Here is an 18582-nt window from a genome sequence, read left to right on the forward strand (position 1 = left end):
TGGCATTTTTCACAGAACTAGAACAAAAAATTTCACAATTTGTATGGAAACACAAAAGACCCCGAATAGCCAAAGCAATCTTGAGAATGAAAAATGGAGCTGGAGAAATCAGGCTCCCTGACTTCAGACTATACTACAAAGCTACAGTAATCAAGACAGTATGGTACTGGCACAAAAACAGAAAGATAGATCAATGGAACAGGATAGAAAGCCCAGAGATAAACCCACGCACATATGGACACCTTATCTTTGATAAAGGAGGCAGGAATGTACAGTGGAGAAAGGACAGCCTCTTCAATAAGTGGTGCTGGGAAAACTGGACAGGTACATGTAAAAGTATGAGACTAGATCACTCCCTAACACCATACACAAAAATAAGCTCAAAATGGATTAAAGACCTAAATGTAAGGCCAGACACTATCAAACTCTTAGAGGAAAACACAGGCAGAACACTCTATGACATAAATCACAGCAAGATCCTTTCTGACCCACCTCCTAGAGTAATGGAAATAAAAACAAAAATAAACAAATGGGACCTAATGAAACTTCAAAGCTTTTGCACAGTAAAGGAAACCATAAACAAGACCAAAAGACAACCCTCAGAATGGGAGAAAATATTTGCAAATGAAGCAACTGACAAAGGATTAATCTCCAAAATTTACAAGCAGCTCATGCAGCTCAATAACAAAATACCAAACAACCCAATCCAAAAATGGGCAGAAGATCTAAATAGACATTTCTCCAAGGAAGATATACAGACTTCCAACAAACACATGAAAGAATGCTCAACATCATTAATCATTAGAGAAATGCAAATCAAAACTACAATGAAATATCATCTCACACCAGTCAGAATGGCCATCATCAAAAAATCTAGAAACAATAACTGCTGGAGAGGGTGTGGAGAAAAGGGAACACTCTTGCACTGCTGGTGGGAATGTTAATTGGTTCAGCCATTATGGAGAACAGTATGGAGGTTAATTAAAAAACTACAAATAGAACTACCATATGACCCAGCAATCCCACTACTGGGCATATACCCTGAGAAAACCAAAATTCAAAAAGAGTCATGTACCAAAATGTTCATTGCAGCTCTATTTACAATAGCCCGGAGATGGAAACAACCTAAGTGTCCATCATCGAATGAATGGATAAAGAAGATGTGGCACATATATACAATGGAATATTACTCAGCCATAAAAGGAAACGAAATTGAGCTATTTGTAATGAGGTGGATAGACCTAGAGTCTGTCATACAGAGTGAAGTAAGTCAGAAAGAAAAAGACAAATACCGTATGCTAACACGTATATACGGAATTTAAGAAAAAAAACATGTCATGAAGAACCTAGGGGTAAGACGGGAATAAAGACACAGACCTACTGGAGAGCGGACTTGAGGATATGGGGAGGGCGCAGGGTGAGCTGTGACAGGGCGAGAGAGAGTCATGGACATATACACACTAACAAACGTAAGGTAGATAGCTAGTGGGAAGCAGCCGCATGGCACAGGGATATTGGCTCGGTGCTTTGTGACAACCTGGAGGGGTGGGATAGGGAGAGTGGGAGGGAGGGAGATGCAAGAGGGAAGAGATATGGGAACATATGTATATGTATAACTGATTCACTTTGTTATAAAGCAGAAACTAATACACCATTGTAAAGCAATTATACCCCAATAAAGATGTTAAAAAAAAAAAACTATTTATATATTACATAATTTAGCCCTCTGCCACAGGTGTTGCAAATATTTTTCCTACTTTATCATTGTCTTTTGACTTTGTCTATGGTGTTTTTTTCCAATGTATACATTTTTAATACTTTTAGAGTAGAACTTATCAGTTTTCTTTTCATGGATTCTGTTTTTTTGGTATTATTTGAAAGGCCTTTCTCACTGCAATATTCCACAAAAAGTTTCTCCTATTTTTTTCTTGGTATTTTAAGGCTTAATATTTCTATGTTATATTTTTTGCACCACCTGGAATTTATTTTGGTGTAAGGAATTTTATTTTTTCTGGACAGCTACTCAGTCATCCCAATATACTTTACTGAATAATCCCTTTTCCTCTTCCAATAAGAAATGTCACTATTATCATATACTAAAGTACTGTAGTTATGTAGGTCTCTTTCTAATTCAGAAGAATATAAAAAATTAAAATATAATGGGGATAGTAGCAGTACTGACAGAAGAATAAAAATCAATGTGGAAATAGAGAGATCAAAGTAAAATAAGTTCCCTGGCACTAAGTGACATCAGACAATAACTTAAGAGTAGATAAGAAAGTGTAGATAAGAAAGAGGAGGGAGTTCTTTAGAATTGTTCTGTACCCTGTCTGGTGTTGGCTGGAAGAATCTATGATGTTATAAAACTCATAGAAGTGTACACTAAAGAGTGAATTTCACTGAATGTAAATTTTTTAAAAAAATTTAAAGACTAAAGGAATTAGTGCAGGCATCAGTAATGAAAAACTGTTTTTGTGAAAGAAAGCCGCTTTTTTTTTTTTTTTTTTTTTTTGCGGTACGCGGGCCTCTCACTGCTGTGGCCTCTCCCGTTGCGGAGCACAGGCTCCGGACACGCAGGCTCCGCGGCCATGGCTCACGGGCCCAGCCGCTCCGCGGCATGTGGGATCTTCCCGGACCGGGGCACGAACCCATGTCCCCTGCATCGACAGGCGGACTCTCAACCACTGCGCCACCAGGGAAGCCGCCCCCCCCCCTTTTTTTCTTTTTCTTTCTTGTCCTTATCGACTGGCTCTTCTTTGAAAGAGGAAATACAGTCCTTAGTCATTTAAAAATTGTGTAAATATGACATATCATTCACTGATTTGCTCTAAATTCAATTACTGATTAAAATTGTGTGTTTTACACATAAAAACATATTGGTGAAAAAGAGAGCTGTCATTATTTGGGTGAAAACCCAGAAAGTAATTCTCCTAAGCATTCAGCAACAGTTCAAGCTCTGGAGAGCAGTGGGGAATAAAGAAAATCTGCCTTTAGCTATAGCTCCTGTTTGTCTACCTTTTTTGCTATTTTTGTCTTATCTCCCTCCAGATCTTCTACTCTCTTCCTTTCCCTGCTAACAAAAGTTACTCTCAGCAACAGAAACCAATCCACACTAAAGTATAAATGACCACTAATATCTTCCTCTGTACTATTCCCACAGGGTCTTCACTGCAAACATGGAAACTTTGGGCTCCGGATGCTCTGGCCAAGTGCATGAACTACAGGTTCAAAGTGGCTGGGTGTGAGTCATGATGCTGCTACCCTTGGCTGAGCGACCCTGAGAAAGATACCTATATCTTCGTGCCTTGTCTTTCTCAGTTAGGGTATTTACTTTTTAAAGTACGTACTTCATAGCACTAACGTGAGGATTAAAACAAGATAATACATAAAAAACATTTTTTAAAGTGCTTGACACATTAATAAAAGCTCAATGGTTTGTTGTGTTATTAATTTCAGACGAGAGCAGACAGTTGTGGCTGCTTGGTAACCAAAACTCAAGTCCCATTGCTTTGTAATCTGGCTACAGTAGGAGCTAGTACCAAGCTACCCTGGGATTATATAATCTTGGGAAAGTAACCTCCACTCTCGAATCTCAGTTTCCTTGTCTATAAAATCCTGACCTCATAGGAGTCTTAGGAAGACGGAACGAGATAACATACATGTGTAAAGAGCTTTGCTAACCAAAAAGCATTGAACATATGTTAATTATTACACTAGGAAATTTCAATCCCCGTCAGATTATTATCTTTCTGGTTAACAGGTTCAAACTCATTCATATAATGAATATATACAAGATTCATCAGAGATATAAAAATAAAAAAGGGAACTTGTCATTACATGCTTCTAATTTAACAGAATTCTAGTTTTAAAAAATCACAAGTTCATGGCTAAGAAGGCATGGAGAAAATTGTTTATAAGTCTTTTATGCATTTTTAAATTGAGATTTTGTGTTCGTAATTTAAAAAAGGAAAATATGCATGTTTTATCTTCCATCATAATTCAAAAGTGTTTCTTTTCAGTATAATTCTAGGCTATGATGCCAATCTCCAGTTTCTTTTCTGGAAAAGCCCATTTTTATAGTATGTTCTTGGTGCCAACCTATTATAAAAAAATTGAATCTTACAATGCAATTAAGAAAATGAATAGTGGATTCTGAATTATCTTACCACAAACAGACCCAAATGTAATGAGAGATTTCTCCTATTCTGGAGCTGTTGTCCTCAGGACTCTCAGGAATATCCACTTGTTTTATTACATGTTTGCAAAGGAGTCCCTCCACAATTAATGAGATGGTACATGTGGAAAAACTGAGTACACTGCAAAGAACTGCAGTAGGTAGGATGTTATTATAATTGGTCTCACCAGTAAGATACCTAATAGGCATCTCCAAATATAACTTGGTCAAACCAAACTTCTGATCCCCACCTCTTGCCCAGAACTGCTCTTCCTGCAATTTTTCCCGTCTCATTTTATGGCAACTCCATCCTTCCAACTGCTCAAAAACCTAGGAGTCACTGCTGTTTCTCTAGTGTTTTTTTTTTTTCTTCTCAACCCACAACTAATGTGTCAGTAAATCCTATCAGCTTTACCTTTCAAATATTTCTCACCACCCCTACTGCCCGGATGCTGGTACAGGTCATTAGCAACTCTTGCTTGCATTATTGCAATGGTGTGCCACCTCCCCTCCCCGTGTTAGTTTTCTCCATTGTACTTACTGGTCCCTAAATTACTAGTTTACTTATTCTTTAATTATTGTTTGTCCCCTCCCTCTAGCTAAGCTCCACAAGAGAAGGGGATTGTCTGCTTTGTTCACTTTTGGATCCCTTGCACCTAGAATAGTGGCTGGCATGTAGAAGACACTCATCATATGTACTGATTTTTTAAAAAAGCCTCTTAACTGGTCTTCCTGCTTTAATTCTTGCCTTAAACCTATTTTCAACAAAGCCTTCAAAGAGTTCCTATTAAAACCTAGGTAGTGGGCTTCCCTGGTGGCGCAGTGGTTGAGCGTCAGCCTGCCGATGCAGGGGACGCGGGTTCGTGCCCCGGTCCGGGAAGATCCCCCATGCCGCGGAGCGACTGGGACCGTGAGCCATGGCTGCTGAGCCTGCGCGTCCGGAGCCTGTGCTCTGCAACGGGAGAGGCCACAACAGTGAGAGGCCCGCGTTCCGCAAAAAGAAAATAAAACAAACAAAAAACCTAGGCAGTATCACTCCTCTGCTCCCCATCTCACTCAGAGAAAATGCCAAAGTCCTAACCATGGCCTATAAGAACCTCCTTCCTCCACGCCCTCCCCCCCCCCCCCCCCGCTATCTCCCAGTCACATCCACATTCATCCACATTACCCCTCAGACCTGGCCTCCCCCTACTTTCACTCATTCACTCACTCTGCTCTCACCACACTGGCCTCCGGGTTGTTCCTTAAACATGTGGGCTGGACTGTCTGATCCTCCTGCTTGGAAAGCTCTTCCCTCTACAGTCTCATGGCTCACCCTCTCACCTCTGTCAGACCTTTGTTCAAATCTCCCCTTCTCAGACAGGCCTTCTCCAACCATCCTATTTAAGTTGTATCCCACCCCCACTAATCCCAACCCCTCTGTGCTTCATTTTCCTACGTAGCACTTATGTATCACCACTTTACATCACTCCTACCTATTATACTTATTATTTTATTTATCGCCTTTCTTCCTTCTGTAAAATGAAAGCTCTGCAAGATCAGGGATTTTTATCTCTTTCATTTCCTGCAGAATCCTAGCATCTAGAACGCTGCTGGCACATAGTGGATGGTCAATAACTATTTATTGAATGAATGAAGGAAGTGATATTCTCTCACTGGGTATCTAAACCCAGTTAATCAGCGGGAATGGAACCCATCCATTGTGAATTACTCTTACCAGTTATCCTTTCTATTTGTCATGGTATCCTAAAGAGATCAGGCATAGTATATCAATCTTTCTCCAAACGAATCAACAGTATGAATGTCCTCCTTGAGAGACAGCAGAACTTTTATTTCCACCCTTGCTACTCTGTTTTTTAAGGCACTGGTAAAGATTTTTCCCATTAAAACATATTTATTTTATAGGCAAACATGTCCCTCCCCAAATCTGCCTTACCCTGTTTTCCTGGCCACAGCTGCAAAGTTGCCTATTGGTGCCAGAGGCAACAGATTAGTTTAAAAGTGTATATTCTGCTTTAGGCTGGTATCCATTTGTATTTCATTATAAGAGCATATTAAAAATGATGTCTTGCACTTTTAACTGTCTGTAGCACAGCACATCTGCCACCCCAGTTCATCCCGACAATCTACCTATGAGAGTGTGTACAGCAAAGTATTATTCCAACAGACACGGGGGTCCAGGCCCGGGAAAGCTGGTAATATAGGTGATCCTGGGTATGATTTCCTACTTTTATTTCTTAAATCTTTTTTTATTGCAAGTCATCTTAAACCCCTCAATAGGAAAGGCTGTCCTAGGTTATACGGTTAGTGTTTTTGAAAAAGCCTCAGTTTCAGACATACTGTTGGGATACTGAACATCTGTACTTAATACTCTGTTGTGATGTTTCTCCTCGCTAAAGTTGAGCTCTAATAAACTGACAAAGATAACCAGGATCCAACCATCCTGTGGTTTTAATTTCTAAGAAAGCACAGAATTTATGAAATGATACTTTGGCTCTAAATTTTTATCCAGTGGTAATCCAATTTTAGACACCCCCTCCTTCCACCCACAAGCTGGTTTCTGAAGAGAAGTTCTACCTTCTCTCTCAGACGTAAAACACCAGAATGATATTCCTACTAAACAGCTTAGAAGTCACTCACTCCAAAAAAATCTTACCTGAGGCTCCGCATCTGGACCCAAATCCCTCCCAAGTCTCTCGTGGCACCTATGTGCACCTCTGTCCCAGTGTTGTCAGTGTGAGCTACCCGTTTCCCAGCTGTCTCCTGCAATAAATCCCACATTTCTTTAGAGCAGGGATGAATCATCTTTGTATCCCCAGGGGCTAACACAGTCCTTGGCACATGACGGATACTCAATATATGAAGGATGAATAAATGAATGAAAGAAGGTAGTTATCAAAGATGAATGTTAAGGAAGAGGGGCTACATCACTCTTGGTATCTCTTCCCTCCCATACACTCTTGGGCCTCTCCACTCCCTCACTTATTGTAGCGATTGGAAGTAGACACTGGACGTGACTCGTCCCACCCCTTCCTCTCCTCTTTCCCTTAGGGAGACAGGTGCTGCCAGGAAGCACAGAGCCACCTGGACCTCCATCAGCTCTACACAGGAGGGCAGCCCCCTCCCATGGGAAGGCCTGCGGTGGTCCTGCACTGCCAGCGACTGGGTGGGTTTGTGTTTCAGCATTAGGAAGCACATTTGCCTGTAGCTAAAAAATAAATTTCCTAATAGTAGAGGTTATAGTCTAGTCTTCCATCTGATTTTTTTCTTGTATTTTATTTATCAATTAGTTCAGAAATTGGGGCATGGAAGAGGATTTGTTTTCCAGGGGTTCTTAAATCTCTTCCCAATGTGGTAGGCTTTGAGATTTTTAACTTGAGAGGCTTCTCTTATGCTATAAATTACCAGTTTCCCAGAATATCACTGTCTTAATAATAAAGTAGAAGATGGTCAGGTGATAATTGCTGTGAAACAACATATGACTGTGAATTCAGCAAACCCCAGAAAAGACCAAAAAGGCTAAGATTTATGATGATAAAAACCTTTCTATGCCATCAGTAGAACACTTTGTTTTGTCTAATTCCTAGAATTCTAGGATTCAAAAAGTAAGTTTCAACTTATTATGTAAATATCAAACTTTGGGTCCCCTTTCCTGATATTCTCTTTCCAAAAATCTCTAAACACTGTGCTAATGAACATGCAATCATAACCGGATCTGCCCAGACCCCCTCCACACTTCTTCCCATCATGTTGAAAGAATGCTTGAGGCTGGGCACAAGATGACCATGGGTATCTTTTTATACAAGGCATTAGATCCAATCCATGGAGTGGAGTCCAGGGAAGGGACCCAAAGGTATCAACCTGATTGAGGGATTGAGTAGCTTCTACATGTCCTACAGGAATATTTTTTCATTAGCCAAGCCTAGAGGCTTCCACTAGGTAAGAGTTTTGGCAGATAATAAAGTGCTCCAATTTATTTGGTGGTAGTGCTTATCGTGGCTGATTTCACATAACCCTGCCAGCTAGGTATTATCACCCACGTTCTACAGATGAGGAAACTGGGGTTGATAGAGAAATAGAGTTAGCAGTGTGAAAGGTGAGGGTTTGAGCCCCTATCCTTTAGACTTCAACAGCTAGCTGCCCAGGGTATTTCCACTCGTCCACAGTGCCTCAGAAAAGCCCCATCCCCATTACTGGAAAATGCACTACAGATGCATGAGACATTGATGGTGGAGGTGAGGATATGTCTACACAGAATAAAAAGAACATTAAACAAAGCTTTTTGAGGGTTCTGCCAGTGTCCTGAACATACAGAGAGAAGATGAACAGAAAAGTGGTACCCAGAGGCATGTACAGAGCACAGTTTAAGCACATGGCTGCCAATGTGTAAGTCAACATCCCCAGTGACTAGATCTAAATAGAGTTTGGAGATGATTATTTCTCTGACTCCTTTGAAGATGTTACATGAATACACAATAAGCAGGACAGGCCTATGAGCTTCTGCTTCTCAGAAGCTTCTTTTCTAAGCTGAGCTTCCAAGATGCTTAGAGCAAGCCTAGTTTGCTTCCTATGTCACTGGACACTCAAGAGTTTTCTCCTTTGTTGAAAAGTGTTGAACCACCTCTTACCAAGAGAGGTAAGCCTCCCCAAAATTGGCCCTAGACCCTCAATCTTTTTGCTATGAAACCAGAATCCATGCACAGGGCCACTCACTGCTACATGTGTTATCGAAGTGAATACGTACTAGATAGCCCAAAGCTCATCCATGCCCAAGAGAGACTCTAGACATTTGGGATTCAGTGTCACCAAAATTAAATCCAATGAACACAGTGTCACAAGAGGCTCATTTTTTCTCTTTGGCTCCTTCCGTCCTATACTCAATACCATTATGTCCCCAGTGCTGAGAAGTCTGAATCATCCTTCACTATATTCATCCAAGTGGTTGTCCAATCCCAAAGCTTATGTCGATAAGACGTTTCTTCTTGTGCTCTCCTCCATTCAACTTCTATAACTGCTGCTCAAGTTCTTGATCTTAACACTTCTTTCATGGTCTATGCTCATCTTTTCCTCAGTAGATTCCTTGCATTCAGCCTCACCTCCTTGAAGACCTCCTCTCCTTAGGGGCACTGTCACAGTTCCCATTCTTTCCTGTGCTTTGATCTCTCTGTAAAGCTTTAGAGAAGGTGGTCATCACACCCCCGTCAAGGTCAGGTAGTCCATCCATCACCTGGGAACTCTGCCTCCAGCTGTCACTCTTTTAGTCATTGTTTCAGGTACTAAGAAAAGCCAAATTTATGTGTTTAAGCTACTTCTATTCCCTGTCATCTTTAAAACATCAGGAGAGCTGTTCTCCCTCTAATTCATCAAGTAATGATTCCCATTATTCCAAAAGGTTTTGAAATCCTATACTGTCTGATCACATGTCCCCACACTTTTCAGAGACAAGCCAAGATTTCTTTTCTCTTTCCTTCCAGTTTCATCTTCCATCTCCTCCCTCTGCCAAGCCTAGCCATGCAGCTGCCATGGCTACTGGCTCTGACCTTCTGCCAGGCTCTTATTCTTCGCGAATGTTCAACGTACACACCTTTGAATTGGTTACTTTGATCTAAACTTTTTTTCTATTTGATGGATGAGTTGCATTAACCTTGGTACCTCATCAAATGCATTTCTCTCGGATTGTAAGTTACTGGAAGGCAGGGCTCTAAGAAGCATGAGGAACTTTTTCTAATAAGAATCCATAAAAGTAGATGCTGTTTGATGATCATGAGGACAGCATTCAAAGCCACTCAAATAATAGGCAAAATTTAATACTTCATATCTTGACTTCAGCCCTTGGCACGTAGTTACACCATTTCATCCACCCAAACACCCAGTCATTTCCACACCTGATGTGGCTGGTAGCACCCTAGAGTGCTGTTTGCTCTGATCTGGTCTTGGTTCTGCAAACTCATGCTACAGCCTTCGCTGGGGATCGTGCCTTTCACTGAAGCCTATGCAGTGAGGGGCCAGGCGTAGGTGTGCGTTCACGTGTGCAGAGCCTGACCGGCGACCGGCGCCGCATCTCAGCCATACTTACTTGGTGAGGTGGGGGACGCTGCACCTCCTTCCGCTGATGTGGTCGGAGGCTTTGTGTCTGGCACCGGCAGAGGCACAGGCCTGGCCATCGGTGGTGGCGGCGGCGGTGGCAACATGGGGGTGGGGAGGAATGGGTTGTGCACTTTGCCTTGGCTACTCCCGTTGGGCTGCCAGGGTGGGAACCAAACAAAACACGCACAAGAGAAAGAAGACACAGACAGAACCATTAGCCACTTCGGAAAACAAAAGAGTCCTTAGGCACATTTGATGTAAATTACTAAGTATTCTAGCTACTTGAATTCTTCCATAAGAGCATATGGATGAAGAGCTGTGGGTTGTTCTTAAGGCATTCCACAAAAGTACAGTCTTAGGCACACATGCTCAATGCATCCTAAACTTACCTCTTGAACTACTCTGACCTTCTTTGCATCTGATTCTAGAAAATGACCTGCCAACTTTTGCTTGGTATGTTTTGATTCTGTATTAACTGTGACTTTTGTCATCATTCTCATGATTATTGAATATTGATTTAATATATAAGTGTTTTATAGATTGTGGAATTGTTCCATCACGTCTATTTATACAGATATAACAAAGTTTCCTAAATATGCAATTGAGATTAAAAAAATATTTTATTTTCACTCTTCAAAGTTGATATTATATAACATTTAATAAATATGTTAAGTGAACATAAAAAATTTCTTTCACATATTGTATAACATCAGGCACAGAAACTTTAGAATTCAGCTGTCAAAATTCTGCTAAGGAAAAATATCACTTCTAATTTTGATTTAAATTATATAAGCATATGCCTTAAGAGTCATATTTATCTGGCTGCCTGATGTTAGAACAACCAAGTAACAGCTCTTTAACAAAAGAAAAGTTTCCTTCTGAAGAAAGCAATAAAATCCATTTATTTTTGAGTTTTTCGTAACAGTCCTGTGAAGGACCTGCCCTAAACCCTATAAAATTTTGATCAAAATGCAAAACTGGTCATTTGATAGTTATATGGGATGATGTCAGGACTACTAAAAAAGAGTTAGAAATTTTAAAAGTCAGATGCTTGATGCTGGTGATCACTTCAGTTTTCCATGGCTTCCCAAGTGGCCTTTCTGCCTCTGGTCTTCAGTGACACTATTCAACCAACAATAACAGCTCCTATTTAGGCTCTAGTCCTGAATCAAAATTCAGTTGCTGGCCCAGGCTTTTAAGTTTAAGCTTAGTAATTCTGCAGAGGAAGTATCACTGCCTCATCAACATTCACTTATATATTTAGTATTGTTCCTCAAAGACAATCTCATCTGACAGTCAGAATGTTGTGCTTTCTTGCCAGCAAACTTGCCTGTGTGTCATCTCTGAGTGGGCTAAAAGTCCATAAGTGAATGCTTTAGAATAAGCCAAGCAAATGAATACACAAGCAAAAAGAAAAAAGGGTCCATATTGATTTGTTGTCTAGACAGAAATGTATCTGCTAACACATCACCAGACATTAGTCAAAGCTGCCTGTTCTATCTCAGATATGCAGAATCAGGTATTTCTTCGAGGGAAGAAAATCCGTGATAGGGTCGTGTGATATAATATTCTAAATTAGGCAATAATAATTATGGCCCATCTGTGGCTTCATTACAGTTATTAGGAGAAAAGGAAAATCACATTTGGCTTTATGGTGGTCATTATTTCCAATTCATTGTTATTATTATTGGCCTTGGGATATAGCTATCCATTGCAAACATTTGGTTCTATGTTTGAAATAAAATTTGTGATTTTAAAAAATCCCTTTTACATTAGGAATATTGTTTCAAATTGTGATTTGGTTTATTTGAGAAAAAATGAAAACCTCCATTCGAAACTACTGAATACTATTTAGCTTTATACAAAGATAAGTGGGAAAGATAACTACTTGCAGAAATAACAAACTATAATAAACTACTTCTAGAATCTTGAGTTCAAGTACTGGTCAACTTGATGTAAAGTGTTAGAGGACTATTTTTTAAAAATATCAACTTAGTTGATCTGAAACATCTGTGCCCCCTCCTCCCCCTACCTCTCCCTACCACCCAAAATCATTATTTAAAACTATTTGGTCTTTCTATTTTGTTAACTGCGTGAGCCCTTGGGTTAGTATGCATGAGGTGGAATTATCTGCCCACAGACCTTAGAAGGTTACACAGTTCACCCTTGAGATGATTTATATCCATAAACTTGACAGTTGCGAAGTTAACACAAACACTGTTTTTAAACCCTGGCCAATCCCTCTTAGAGTAAGTTAACTTTCCCACAATCTAGAATAAATATGACATTTGCCTGCAGTCAGTCAACACGACATCAGAGAACAACGTCACATGGTCATAAGGTCTTCCCTTGTTATTTTTACGTCCGGTTAATATTTCTAAAAAATTGAAAAAAAAAAAAAAAAAAAAAAAAGGAAGTTTCCTTACATTGAGGAACCCCACCTGTCCAGCCTGCTGACCAGCATCAGGGCAGACAAGTTGGACAAACTCTTTCAGCGTCTCCTGAGGGTGATAGCGGATGGCTGGGTGGGAGAAGTAAGGCCCAGGCTGCTGGATGATGGGTGATGTTGGAAAATGAAGAGTTGATGGTGTCGCATGTGGACTTGCTGTAGGAAAAGAAAACATCAGAGTTAATAAGAGAAAGACTTGTTTTGCCACAGCTTTTAAACTGGATTCAACTTCCTTTTAAAATTTCTTCTCCTGACCCAATTCCTAGTAACTGCTCGTGTGACAGCATTTAACTCTGGAGAGGTCTGATAGATTTTCTTCCTTAAAGCTCTAAGACAAACATGGAGGCTAGATTAGGGTAGAGTTTCAAACTGTCTTTCTATTTTCAGTGGACATGAGTTATAAAGGCATTAATAATCCTTGGTGAAGCTGAAGATTATTCATTACCTTAAGAGCCTTTTTAATGAAGCAGGCAATAAAAAATGTATTTGGTAGATTAGACCTGATTTAACTGACATTACATATGACAAATTCTAGTTTGCACATATGGATCCCCTTTCATGCTGAGATTTCCATAGACAATAATTCATTGTTAAAGCTCTTATACTCCTTTCAAGGAAATTTCTAGGGACTAATTCAGGATGAAATTTTTTGAAGTCTGTAGTAAATGATCACTTAATGAACCCATGCAATTTGGGTGCCTCATTTTACGTAGAAGGTTTATGTTGCCTTTTTTTTTGGCCATTTCAAAGCCAAACTCAGAAACGCATAGATGTTAGTTATAGCAGGGGAACCCACAGGCTGAGTAGGTAGGCAGTGACCCCTGCTAAATTGTTGGCCCTCTGCTCATACAAACTGATGAAAGGCTCAGACAACCATCATTCCCTTATATTTGAACCCTGCTGAGTTTCACTGATACAGGAAGAAGATTACATTAGATTTAAAAAACGTATGTGAGGTGCTTAATAATTTTTCCTGGGAAGATTTCTGCCCTTGAAGTGGAAGGGTGATTCGTGAAGCCTGCTGAAGGGTAAGAACAGCACATGGGAAGGGCTGAAGACACTCAAACCAAGTAACGCCGAGATGGCGGCTCTCACTCCCCAATGAGGGCCAGAAAAACAACTGCCAAGTAAAAGCAGATGGGAGTATTTATTTTTCCTTTACTTTTTGCAGTTTAAATCTTTAAACTCAAGAAGGCCTGCAAAGAGAAAACAAAGGAATACCCAAATATTTGGAAAGTAACACTTTCCTAATATTGAGGGTGACTCATAAAACGAAGAACAACTAAGTGAGACTGGCCACACTTTCTACCACCATCCCATCTGTCAAAAAAGGATGCATCTCTATTGATCCCCGGACACGGGATTTTTGTTCCCTACTGTATCTGTAGGACTGGAGCATTTTCTGACTAATAATTAGAGTGGCTAGGACTCTGAGGTTCAGAATGGCATCTGTAGTTTTTAAAGAGTAGAAATAGGGGTTTGGAGTGGAAACAAGAGTCCAGTCCATACGTTGCAGATGACCTGATGGGATCCTTTCATTCATGCAACCTTTAATCTATCCAAAAATATTCCAAGGCTCCTACTATGGGCTTGGGATACAACACTGAGACAATACAAAGTTTTGTCTTCAATCATATAATTGAGGGCATCTTGAACATAACCCATTCGAACTAGAATTCTTGTCGCCTTCCACCCCTCATACTGGCTCTTCTCTCTTCTCCATATTAGTAAATAGCTTTTCCATCCATTTAATGATTCACTGTCATATCCCTCGAACAGTGTCTGGCACTCAGTAAATATTTGTTGATGGTACAATGAATGATTGAATATATGAGTGGTACAGAAATTAATAAAGTAACCATACAAATAAATATAAACTTAAAAAAATATTTTTAACCTGGCAAACAGCCAGAGAGCTTGTAGAAAAACTGGTAAAACTTAGGGCTTCATACACTGAATGGTAAATCTTGGAATCCATTACTGTCTGAGTTAAAATCTGCAGCTAAAAAGTTAAATGGCTCTGGTCATCTCTTACTTTGCAAATTGTGCTTTAAAGAACCCAAGGAATTTTTTCATCTAATATGGTACGGTCATCTTTGCTGGTAGCAAGAAGCTTTGACCCAGTGCCCTGCATTTGACCGAATAGTTTCTAGTTAGAGATGGAATGTGGCATCTCCCAAATGAGGCTGGGAATGTACTGAGCACAACAAAATGATACACTCAACTTTTACAGCATGTCAAACACAAAGGTGGCAACTCCATTGTCAAGAGCCCCCAGGAAGCAGACTTTAATGATAAAGCGGCAATGCTTCAGGTGCTCAATGGAAAGCGATGAATGATTGTGAGATTATGAAATTGTGGTGGCCAGCAGAGAATGCTGCCCAAGGGAAAAAATTCACTTGAGCAAAGAGTAGACAGATAAAAGTTAGAGAAACCTGACAGAGGAAACAATTCAACAGGACCGTGGAATCCCTCCCTTAATTGTTAATAAGCATCCTCGCCCTCCTGTTGTTGCTGCTGTTGTTAAATATGTAAAAGAAAATAATTAACAACTTGAATGTAGACCTTAGTTTCTTTATTACATTTTACTAAAAACAATTTATTCACCTTTTTCCTGGGTCATAGAGTTTATTTGAACATAGACCTAAGAACACATGGTACTATATGGAGTTAATCCCACAATGGTTGATTTATAAGGATCAATTAATTCTTAATTAATACCAGGAAATCATTTAGCCTGTAGATTCACATTAGACAAGTGCTGAGTCTGCACTGCGAAGGGTCATCCTTCACAACCCCTACTTTCTCATGCCTTGGACATTCTGGTTCAGCCATTAGTCCACTGTGGAACTGGATATAAATCATTCAAGATCCTGAGCTTTAATTTCTTCAAACAGAAAACAGTTGTGTTACAGACATCACAAAGTACTATTAAATATTATTAAATACCCACTATTTCTCTGGATAACCTGCTAGCAGCACTCTTTTCCTGAACAATGAGACTGCATTGGGTTCTTCCATTGCTCTAAAGCTCAGACTTAAGATTTCAGCCATGTCTAAATTTGGTTTTCCTCCTTCCCTATTTCTTGTTTTCTCCCTTTTATCTTGGATTAGATGTTTTCAGTGTGCCTAAGTTTTTGTCCAAGTAGTTGCAAATTATTTTAGAAAGTGTCACTGGGGTTAAATCAGTCAACAAATCATTCAATCAGCAAAATTCATTAAATGTATTTTGAGATGGTCAGCTCAGGCCCTAGAGAAGAGAAAATACCATTGTGAATCTGGCATGGTGCTAATGCAATGCAGAAAAAATGGTATGAGTCCAAATTTTTGACGCAGAAAAACATCTCTTATGGATGTGTGTGTGTGAGTAGTTGACACAATAAAAAATTATAGCACATTATGTAAATGCATATTTAGATCCTTTAAAATGTGCATTATTTACTTGCGAGTCAATAAAGGCTTTTCTCAAGTGGTTACAGTTTATTGCAATGCATCCATCTGTATCCAGGCTGATGTTAATACAATTTTGTGTATTAAAAGGCACTACAAAATTGGCTGCTTCTGGGGTCTAATACTCTTAGTACCTTAGGCCTGGAGCAGCAGAAAGTGTCAGAAACACTCCATTCTGGATGGATCTCACTACTAGTTTAAACTTTAACCAGAGGCCAAACTAGTTTCAAACAACCGCTTGGGCTTTTCACAAAGAATACCAGTAGGATGGGAAGGAAGGAAATTTGATCAGGTTTCTTTGGCTGGAATGGCCCTGCCTACACATTCTGAACAAAGTAGCCACAGTTAAAGAAGCAGAGACCCAGAATTTCCCAAAGCTATAGGCTCAGTTATTTATTGCAAAATGATCATATTACTGGACACTTAAAAACAAGAAAGCAGGTCAGTCAGGTTGGTTTACCTGTTTGCACACCACCCACCTACCACCCCACACAGTGGCCCCGATTATTTAAAGGACTCTCCTGGTTTTAGCTTGAGAGAGAAAGCGTTTAAAATTCAATGTGATTGAGTACATATATTTTTAACTTAAAAAAATTCTTCCTTCTTTAAGGCAGAATTGACTAAGACTGGGGAAGGAGAAGGTCAAGGTCATTACTGTATTATTGTGTATGTTGAGAGACTTTTTGTGGTCCAACAATTGATTCTCGGCCTGAGAGTCCACTATAGGGAAGAGGCTTTATGGACACATTTCTAGCTCGAAGAAGAGAAATATGCTCTTCTGTTTAGCCCTGACATTGCCTTAATTCCTTTATTTCTTGTCCATGAACCACTGCAGACTCTCACGGACTGGACAGAGACTTGGATTCTTTTCATGTTAGCTTTTGCTTTCCGGCACCAGCCCTTAGATCCTAGTCTCTCTTTTATAGGAGGCTCCAAAGATAAGCTTTCAAGAGAGCAGTGCAAACAATAAAATCTAATCCTCCTTCAGGTGCAGCGTGCTCTTAAGACAGCGTTACACACAGCCTTCTTCCCTCACAGAATGAATGACCACTCCCAAGCCCTGGCACTTGCGAAACTTCAGTCTTACTGTTAATTGACACTGTGGCAACAGGGGAGATTCCAAAATGTTTGTTTCGCTCTGTTAGCACCATTAGAAGAAAACTCATCTGTCTTCAGCCGTAGGATGTTTAGACAAAAATAACCATTTCCATAAAGTACAAGGTGGCATTAAGAACTCCTGACTACTCGTATTTAAAAGTAAAGATTTTAATAAGGCAGAGCTCTAAAAGGAGCAGAAAGTGGAAGAAAAAAAATGTGCTTTAAAAAAAAAAAAAGCCTTCTATAAGGGCAAACGGAACCTGAATTGTTTGGGTTGTCAACTACTACGCAGTTTGCTTCTTCAGAAATTCAAAACCACAATATATAACACCATGATAGCCTACCTAGAGCTGAGAAATCTATCTTAATGGTCCATGGCTATAATTTATAAATCATGCATGAGTCAGACCTGCCATTTATGAAAGCCTAGAAGTTTGGAGTTATGGGATTTATTTTAACAGAGACACAAGGAACGAGGAATTGGCAATGGTTTTCAAGCCTTTGGGAGGTGGAACCTTTTCTAAATAACAAACCTGTGATTCAAGCCAAGGTTTTCAAAACATATAGTACACATCTTTAACATCACTGAGAGGCACGCAAAAGAACCTGGGTATGTCAAATAAGAGAAATATATGACATCACATGACTTGCACAACACCAGTATTTTTATATTATTGCTACCAAACAAAGTAACTTGCTGTTACGGTAGATTTCCAAGATAACTGATATATTCTATTCCATTTGAGTTAAGGTAGAGGTTCAGGGTAGAGATCAAATTCCAATATCTTTTGGTCTGTTTTTAACCAAAAAAAAATAGAGAGAGGGGTGAGGGGCAGGCCAAGGTCTTTTATAATTTTAATTTAGATCAATTTTAGCTCTTGAAAGACTTTTCTTGCTCAAATGCCCTGGTTTATAGTCTAGACCAGGGGTTGGCAAACATTTTCTGTAAAGGCCATAGAGGACACAGTTTAGGCTTTGAAGGCCTCATGGTTTTTGCTGCAATTACTTGACTCTGCCACTAAACGCAGGAGCAGCCATAGATATTACATAAACAAATCAGTGTAGCCATGTTCCAATACAATTTTATTTTAAAAAACAGGAAGAGGGCTAGATTTGACTGGTGGGCCATAGTTTGATGGCCTCTGGTATAGACCCACATAATTCCTGTTCACCCTCCAAACACCCGCAACGCTCTGCTTGTGAGTTGTGCACCAGACAATCACTGTTCCTTCCACCTCTTCCCTACCAAATTGCACCCTTGTCCCAGCTGGCCTTTCTGCTAGAGCCTCACCTTTTTTGAAGGCTTCCAAAGCAACCTGCTTGC

General features: G+C 39.9%; 1 protein-coding gene across 5 annotated transcripts in view; it reads right to left on the bottom strand.

Annotated features, from left to right (window-relative positions):
- Nucleotides 1-18582, bottom strand: part of NFIA (nuclear factor I A) — a 394786-nt gene that overhangs the window by 55487 nt on the left and 320717 nt on the right. For 3 of the 5 annotated variants that reach the window (XM_029227546.1, XM_029227549.1, XM_029227544.1), the window contains exons 8-9: nt 12688-12866; nt 10251-10416 (exon numbers count right to left, since the gene is read on the bottom strand). In XM_029227546.1, coding sequence (XP_029083379.1) covers nt 10251-10416; nt 12688-12866 — 345 coding nt within the window. The remainder of the gene's footprint in view (nt 1-10250; nt 10417-12687; nt 12867-18582) is intronic. The other 2 variants (XM_029227547.1, XM_029227545.1) reach the window with 1 other exon arrangement.

The sequence above is a fragment of the Monodon monoceros genome, unplaced genomic scaffold (assembly GCF_005190385.1).
Source record: "Monodon monoceros isolate NGI ecotype Baffin Bay Population unplaced genomic scaffold, NGI_Narwhal_1 Super_Scaffold_18, whole genome shotgun sequence".
NCBI lineage: Eukaryota > Metazoa > Chordata > Mammalia > Artiodactyla > Monodontidae > Monodon > Monodon monoceros.